Source organism: Parambassis ranga, chromosome 13 (assembly GCF_900634625.1).
Source record: "Parambassis ranga chromosome 13, fParRan2.1, whole genome shotgun sequence".
Classification (NCBI taxonomy): domain Eukaryota; kingdom Metazoa; phylum Chordata; class Actinopteri; family Ambassidae; genus Parambassis; species Parambassis ranga.
The window spans coordinates 20,856,354-20,864,994 of NC_041033.1; the positions used below are offsets into that span (position 1 = coordinate 20,856,354).

Sequence of the window (8,641 nt, forward strand, 5' to 3'; positions counted from 1 at the left end):
CAGCTTGTGCTGCCTGTCTTTTACAGTAAATCTATTGCAATAATAATACAATAAAACAACAGCGTTGTCATGAAAGGCATCACAGAGGTAGGTTAAGCTCAAAGACGGCAGGTTTGGAACACAGACCATCTGATCAGGAGGAAATAACGCTGTGCCCGTCTGCCAGGTCTGATCATCGACGCCTTTGGCGAGCTGAGAGACCAGCAGGAGCAGGTCAGAGAGGACATGGAGGTAAGATAATGAGTCTCTGGGATTTAATTGGTGGCTTCACTCATTCCTTCGTCACCTCTCCGTCTCAGACACGATTGTGTCTAATCAACTCTGCCCTTCCTCTGTCCAGACAAAGTGCTTCATCTGTGGAATAGGAAGCGACTACTTTGACACGACGCCACACGGCTTCGAGACGCACACCTTAGAAGAGCATAATTTAGCCAACTACATGTGAGTTACACACGCACATGTAATGTGTAGTTGGTATGAACATGTGTCAGGATCACTGATTCCTGTTCCTTCTGCAGGTTCTTCCTGATGTATCTCATCAATAAAGATGAAACAGAACACACTGGACAGGTCAGTAAATACACAGCACAGTTTAACCCTTTCACTACTATAATTGATATATAATGATTCTGTCAGAAAAAGTTCTCTGTATTAATTTTTTTACAGATAGACAGATGAAATGCTGGCACATATTTTGGTCATTACCGTAATGAATGTAATAGCGATCGAAAGAGCCAAGAGATTTTTTCAACATGTGAACATAACCAGAGCTACGGTAGCTTGAACAGCGCATGTCAATTTCTGTGGCTACAGCTCTGTTTTAGGAGGGTTAAAAAAATAACAGAAAATAGCCATACTGTGGAATCAACAGACACACGATCCACTGCTAGTCTCCTAAAGGGGGCAGTAGTGAGACCGGATATAGGAGGTGACCTGTCTTGTTTCTTAGCTGTCTAACCTGCAACATTAGGTTGCTGACATCACATTCTAGCTACTGTTGAGGTCTTTGTTTACACACTGTTATTAAATTAATTAATACACAAACAGTTTTTAAACAATTTTAAGTATGAAAAGCTTTGATATCAAGTGTCGTAACCCTTTCCCCTTGTTGGTTTTCAGGAGTCGTACGTGTGGAAGATGTACCAGGAGCGATGCTGGGACTTCTTCCCTGCTGGCGACTGCTTCAGGAAGCAGTATGAGGACCAGCTCAGCTAAAAAGTCCCGTTTTTTTTTTTTTCCCTAACGTGCATCTCGAGAAGAACCAGAGGAAATAACAAAGGAAGGATTAGAAATTTAGAGGTGGAACACATCTATGTCTTAGCTTTGTCTTTTGTCTGCACATGTCTCTCCTCCGTTTAAAAGCTATGCACACTTTGACTGCACTGTTGTACCACCTGCAGGAGGATGCTGTTGTCTGTAATAATCAGAGAGGCATAAAAAGACACCGGGGCCTTTTTTATTCTGCTATGAATACACTACATGGCCTTTTTTTTCGTGTGTAAAATATAACATAGATTGCCTTGCATATCAATTGTGTCTTTACACAACGGGGCTTCTTTAGTCGCTACTGCTGTTATAGTGCCTATAGCAATGTCACTGCTTCAGTTTAGGTTTCAAGGTTTCGCACTTTTCTTTGGTGTTATTTATATTGTTTGTAAGATTGGGATTTGTTTTTTGTATGCGGCGGCTGCTGTGTGACAGCTCACACAGACGTCTCTCGGAGATCAGTGACGGTGGGTCCGCCTCACCCCCTTTTCTCTCAAGACACTGAACAGGTGACTGTGACCTCTCGGACTGACTCACTACGATACTAATAATAATAATGATGATGATATAACAAGGTGGAGCTGCCTTGGCGGCACTCTGAAGTCTTACAACACATCCTTGATGATGTGTGTGCCTCCACTCTGTGCCATACAAAGATAGTGATGATGTACACGCATACAGCAGGAGGATGCCACGGTTATTTATTTATTGTTTATACACAGAGGAAATCTGTTCTATGATGCACAAGTCAGCTTCTGTCAGTGCATTGAAAGAAGTAATGAATGTATTTAATGTATACATTTTGGCCGAAGTGTCATCTGTATAACGGAGTAATGATGACGAGGCTGCTCGGAGGCCTTTTGATGAGACATATTTTACATAAACCATAGATACATATATTTATTTTTCTTTAGGGCTCGGAGGAAGTGATGATTAATGAACCCGTGTCCTGTCTGTGAAGAGAATCGGTCTTAACCCCGAAGTAAAAAAAAAAAAAACGCCCAGTTTGCAGTCAGAAAGAGAAAATGAGCTTTGGTTTTTGTTGGTTAGGTTTTTATGATAGGTATTTTTAGGAATTGTTCAGCATATGGGTTATTTTTCTCTATTCAGGAAAGTCACTTGTGATGCATTGATCTCAGACAGTTCCGTCGCTCTACACACTCTCCATCCTGTGTTTAATCCTTCACGTCAGAGACACAGCCGTGTTTTGGTTGCCGATGACTCTGAATGTGTGTGTTCGTCTGCCGCTGTGGGCTGCACGGAGGCAGCGGGTGGTGTGGAGCTGAATGCAGATCACTACTTTCCACTTGACTGAGTGTCCTCTGACTGAATCCTGTGTTTCAATACAGAATAAACAGATTATTTTAAGGAGAATTGAAGATGTCCTCATTAATGTGTGACTGATGAAGGTCGGTTTAGCCGCATGCAGCAGGGTGAGCAGCTTATCCGGGGCCGTGTCACGGGGGCAGCAGCCTGAGCAGGGGAACCCAGACCTTACTCTCCCAAATCTTCTGGAGGGCCTTCCCAGGAAAGCTGCTGGACATGCTCGGAACACTTCACAAGGGAGGTGCCCAGACTCAGTCCCACGTCCAGACCAACAATCTGCTGCTTCGCAAAAAACCTGAAGAGGTAATCGTAAACTTGTGTAGGAACAAAAGGGGAACAAACTTCTCTGTTTATCGGTCATCGCTGAGGACTTCTCCTGATCTACTCTCACGATGGCCACTCTGCGACAGAGGAGGTCACAGCCTGGTACGCAGAGAGCTCAGCTTTAGACAAGAATCCGCTGCAGAGAGGGTCTTTACAGCCCAGGATAGAAGAAGATCCAGATCCAGACTCCTCACATGCATTGTGTGTGTTTATATATGTGCGTGCATGCGTGTTAGTATGTACTACACTTCTGGATTTTTAAAGCAGTAATCTCGCACCAACAATAAACAGCATTATATTTAGTTTTTGTTGAGAAATGTCGGCTTCTGAATTCTTGTATAATGCAGCCGAAAGTGTGTTTTTAAGGTCACAGTGACCTTTGACCTCTGGTCACAAATTTCTTCCAGATTTGTGCCAGCTCTCAGACATTGCTGAAAAATTGATAATCAGATTAGGACTAATCTGTGGCTGTGTTCATTTTACTTTGAATCATTTTTAGACCAGATGATTATATTGATATCATTTTTACCGGTATTGATCTCCCTTCTGATTCTGCAGTCACAGTGTGAAAGCCTTTTCCTCCACTGAGATAATTATGTTGATATAAAGGGAGTGATGGTGACCTCTGTCCTCTAAAATCCAGTCAATCAATCCAACAGTCATGGCAGATGCAGATTGATTTTTTAATAATTACTATTTTATTCCACTGTGGCTTTTCAACCAACTCCTCTGTCGGACGGATGTTTTATTTGTATGACAATAAACGGATTAATGTAATGATTTGACCTCTGATGATGATCTGAGGCCAGATCCAGTCTGATATAATCCATGGCTGTGTCCTGCTCTTGAAGGTTCCTGCTTTGAGTCACGACTCTGCCGAGGTCGAAGCAGAACTTTATCTTAACCAAATATGAGAAGCACAAAGAGTCTCTTTGGGGAAACTCCCACCTGTCACCATGACAGCACAAACATTTGTGTCCATATAACCACTCTGCATGTTGATCTACAGCCTCCATGGAGAATGTATAGTATGTAAACACAAAGTGCCAGATAAGGGTCACCTGTGTTTTAGTAGAGGCTTGTCTGAGTAATTATTGTAGTTATACAGGACTGAAAATGACAAAAAAATATTGTTTTTATTTTTACTTTTTACCAACAAATGGTGTTCTCATAGCTGCACACAGCCTTGATCAGCCTTTTAATGTCTACTAAAGCTACTACTAGGCGGTCTATCACATGATCAGTATCACTGGATACAGGACAGCGACACTTTGATTCTCTTATAATCAATATTAAAAGAGAACCCTGGAATTTGCCTCGGCATGTTAAACATTCTCATAATGTCTTGAAGGCTTCACAGAAGACATTGTTGTGTTTTCACCTCTTACAGTAGAGCTACAGTTTTAGCTCTGACTGTAGAGCTCCTGTGGCCTTTCTTTAACAAAGTGCACAGGCTCAGAGCTGTAAAAACATCACACCCTCTGATGAATCATTATATTGCATGCATCGGGACCACCAGCCTTCAATGAGTTTCACGTCAGCTCAGCCACACCCGGTTCAATGATTGATCTGTCAGCTACACACCAGAACTAATGAGCACATTAAGAAGCTTTTTATTTATTAGCTGATAATAAAACACAGATAGTCCTGATGCTGGCTCTGCTGCAGAGTGGAGCCTTCAGTCAAGCAGTTTTTTTCCTTCTGTCTGTCTGTCTTTTGTGTTCAGGTGCCACTCCTGCAGGCCAAAGGTTCATTTGCATCATGTGCCCACACAAAGTCAACACAGAGCCGGGGTTTGGTTTGCATATAAAACGGGACATCCAGCAGAGCTCCACTCTCTGACTGAAGCCTCCTCCTGCGTCCCGTCTGCGTGTCCGCCACACTCAACTGCTGCCATGTTTGTCTCTCCGCCCGGCTACAGCCCAGTCTACAACCCTGTGAGTATACACACACACACACAAACACACGAGTTTTACAAAGAATACAGGAGGGGCAGCATCATGCAGACAGGTGCTAGTGTGATGCTGAGTCTGAACGTCAAACTTTCTGCAGAAAGGTTCATATAAATCAGTATCAGAATCAGAATTTACTTTATTTATCCCCGAGGGGAAATTCTTGTTTGTTACAGACACAGGAAAAGATAATTGAAATATGAAATAGAAATATGTAATAAATATCTAAATACCTAGACATCATTTAAATCCCTGAGTTGTTACCTAAAGAACATACTACTGTATAAAAACCTTTACATAGTAAAGAGCATGACATGAATGTACAGTGTCTGAGTGACTGTTACAGTTCAGAGTTCAGTAGTTTAATTGAGACGGGCAGGAATGACTTCCTGTGTCTCTCAGTGGTGCACCGTGGGAGTCGGAGTCTGTTGCTAAACGAGCTCCTGTAGCTGGGCAGCATAGTGTGGAGTGGGTGAGAGGGACAGTCCAGTATGGTCTTTATTTTGGACAACATCCTCCTCTGACACATGTGCACTTAAATGTGCACTTTATATAAAATGAAACCAAAAAACATGCAAAAAAATATCTTAGCAGTCATCCTTTCAAAATAAAAGCACCTAAAGTTGCAGTCGGCAGTAAAAATGCATCCATGTGTAAGTACTGCTATAGATGATGATTTATAATGTACAGTGGTTCCTAAACTAAGGAGCTGACACGGCCTTTAAAGGACATGATGGATGGAGGAAAGAGCAAAAGATTTTCAGTCTGTGTTAATATTTTGACTCTAGAGTCTACCTCAAACAGCGCTTTTGTTGCTAATATTGCTAAGTTTTAAATGTGATGGCACTGAACAGATGCATGTATTTAAAGCATTGGTTCCTGGTTTTATTGCACACTGTGGCTTTTTATTTGAAGATGTGCCTTCCGTCTTAGCATGCATTGTACAGTGATGTTGATCATTTGTGTACTCGCTGCAGAGCATCCCCTATCTGGGGCCCATTTATGGAGGCCTGAGAGAGGGGATGTCCGTCTACATCCAGGGCTCCATTCCTCACCACATCACCAGGTCAGTGTGGAACTCACTTTTAATAGCTGCGTATGAAGCTTTAAGGACCTGTGTTATCAGATTGTATTTAATGAACACCTCATGTAATCTCTGGGTGTGTCAGGTGTGCACACACAGTTCCCCTTCATTATCATCCGCTCCTCCCATTTTCAGATCTAATATCTGAGTTTTCTGCATTTACAAGCCATTAACACACAAAGTAAACACACACCTGAGTGTGTCAGGTGATTTATTCCCCTCTGCTCTCGGCCCTACCCGCTCTGTTTGCCCTCCTCCTGTTCTCTGCTCTGATGAAATGTTGTGCTCGGCAGGTTCGTTGTCAACCTGCTCTGTGCAGAGTCTGAGTCCAGCGACATCGCCCTGCACTTCAACCCTCGCTTCGACGGCAGGGACAAGGTGGTCTTCAACACCTGTCAGAATGGAGTCTGGGGGTCTGAGAACAAGGTCCGCAGCATGCCTTTCTCTAAGGGCCAGACCTTTGAAATGATCATCATACCCAACTCACAGGGATACCAGGTCACTGCAAACACACACGTCTTAAATGAAGTTTAACACATTTCATTGTTACAAGCTGTAATTTTAACACTGGAGTTTATTCATACGTGTGCATGTGCTGCAGGTTAAAGTCAACGGGAACGACTTCTTCACGTTTGAACACCGACTGCCTCTGGAGCGAGTCTGTGCAATGCAGATAGCAGGAGACGTTGTTGTCCAGACCATCAATGTCATCGGGGTGAGTCCTCTCAGCACATGAGCAGCTGATGGATGATTGTTATTAATAATAATAATAATAATAATAATGCATTGGTCTTATATTGCGCTTTTCTGCTCTGTTGGGCAGGCACTCAAAGCGCTTACATAGAGATGCATTATTCATTCACACCACATTCACACAGTGGCTAACTACAGATGTAGCCACAGCTCCCCAGGGGGAGGCTGACGGAGACGTGGCTTCCAAGGTGCGCCTACGGCCTCTCCGACCACCGCCGATTCACTCATACGCATTCATAAACTGGATAAAGTGCCTTGCCCAAGGACACACAACAATGACTAGGGGCAGAGCTGGGGTCGAACCGCCGACCTTCCGATTATTGGACAACCCTGCTCCATTGTGTTTATCAGCACAGTTCTCCACAAGAAATGATGACATTATTACCATGTTAGAGAGATAAACTGGAGGATTTTTGTCTTTTTTAGGGCGGTGTGGGTGGAGGAATGGGTGGAGGAATGGGTGGAGGAATGGGAGTGAGTATTCATGACTTCTCATAGACCATCAATAAAATATTACACTAGATTTTAAGTTTGATTTAAATTCTTTTTTTTAACAGGGAGGATACCCAGGAGGCAACATGGGGGTATGTGCACGTTCATGTCTTTATGTGTGTGTGTGTGTGCGTTTGTGTATAAATACATGCCTCTTCTGTCCAGGGATGTTACCCGGGCGGCGGTATGGGAGGAGGAATGGGAGTGAGTATACTTAAGATCAAAATTATACTAATTAGGATGAATAAATAACAGTTAACATGTTGACTGCTCTCCCACAGGGAGGATATCCAGGAGGAGTGGGAGGCAGCATGGGGGTATGAAACAGTAAAAATCATCATAATAATAATTAATCATTTGGCAGTTTGAATATAATCAGTGATGGTTTTCTTCAAACAGGGAGGATATCCTGGATCGACCCTGCCGGTGAGAACGCTGCACGATAGAAGCCGACATGTTCTTTAATATGTTCTGCTGTACTTACATGATCTCTCTGTCTACAGAGCATGGGCGGGGAGCCAGTCTACAACCCTGTGAGTACAAAGACACTCAGACACATCTTTCTACATATACCATAGTCTTACAGTATAATTCTGTTTTAAGGTTTTATTACGCAACACAGAACATGGAAATTAATGTATTTGGAGGTCTGTGTGTTCACTGCCCTCTGCTGGTCAGAACGAGGAACTGCAATAATAATAATATAAATAATAATAATTATTTTTATTTTGTTTTAAGCCTGTGCCGTACTCCAGCATGGTCCCTGGAGGGATGTTCCCTAAGAGGACCATCATCATCAGAGGCATGGTGCCCTATGGAGCCAACAAGTGTGTTCATCTGTCCACCACAAACTCACATCACTGTAAGCAAGGCAGTGCTAACACACATGTATGTAACACACTCCTGTGTGTGTGTTGCAGAATGTGCATCAACTTTAAGGTGAGCAGGTCCCGGGACATCGCCTTCCACATGAACCCCCGAGTGAGGGAGGGCATCGTGGTGAGGAACAGCATGATCGGAGGGAACTGGGGGCAGGAGGACAGAGAGATCAGCATGAACCCCTTCATGGAGGGCCAGTACTTTGATGTAAGTGCAGCAGCAGCAGCAGCAGCAGGCTTAAAACATGCGGTATGGGTTTTATGGGCGCTGAGTGTGTGTCTCTCTCTGTGCGCCTCTCAGATGTCGATTCGCTGTGGGAACCAGAGGTTTAAGGTGTTCGTGAACGGACAGCACCTGTTTGACTTCGTCCACCGCATGCACTCCTTCAACGAGATCGACCTGCTGGAGATCGAAGGCGACGTCCAGATCTCCTACATCCACTTCTGAGGAAGTATGTCACACATTTCAGAGGATTCGTCCACAAAAGTCTTACCTCATCACCTGCGCTGTTATTTTACCTGAATAAATACACATCTCTTACCTGTGGTGATATGAACCAGGGAGA

At 43.5% G+C, this 8,641-nt stretch overlaps 2 protein-coding genes across 6 annotated transcripts in view; both read left to right on the forward strand.

Annotated features, from left to right (window-relative positions):
- The window catches only part of ryr1b (ryanodine receptor 1b (skeletal)), a 49,436-nt gene extending 48,221 nt beyond the window's left edge, over nucleotides 1-1,215 (forward strand). For all 4 annotated transcript variants that reach the window (XM_028419112.1, XM_028419114.1, XM_028419113.1 and 1 more), the window contains 4 exons: nucleotides 167-231; nucleotides 341-441; nucleotides 519-570; nucleotides 1,120-1,215. In XM_028419112.1, the coding sequence (XP_028274913.1) occupies nucleotides 167-231; nucleotides 341-441; nucleotides 519-570; nucleotides 1,120-1,215 (314 nt within the window). The remainder of the gene's footprint in view (nucleotides 1-166; nucleotides 232-340; nucleotides 442-518; nucleotides 571-1,119) is intronic.
- A 3,480-nt stretch (nucleotides 1,216-4,695) lies between these two features.
- Nucleotides 4,696-8,637, forward strand: LOC114444409 (galectin-4-like). Of its 2 annotated transcripts, XM_028418922.1 has the most exons (13): nucleotides 4,696-4,853; nucleotides 5,846-5,934; nucleotides 6,246-6,450; nucleotides 6,554-6,667; nucleotides 7,132-7,179; nucleotides 7,263-7,289; nucleotides 7,363-7,401; nucleotides 7,479-7,514; nucleotides 7,597-7,623; nucleotides 7,701-7,730; nucleotides 7,936-8,024; nucleotides 8,118-8,283; nucleotides 8,377-8,637. In XM_028418922.1, exons 1-13 carry the CDS (start codon nucleotides 4,812-4,814, stop codon nucleotides 8,521-8,523), a joined length of 1,059 nt encoding a protein of 352 aa, XP_028274723.1. In that variant the 5' UTR covers nucleotides 4,696-4,811; the 3' UTR covers nucleotides 8,524-8,637. The 2 variants fall into 2 exon arrangements, with proteins under 2 accessions (XP_028274723.1, XP_028274722.1); XM_028418921.1 differs by having other exon boundaries at nucleotides 8,118-8,637.
- The last annotated feature ends 4 nt before the right edge of the window (nucleotides 8,638-8,641 follow it).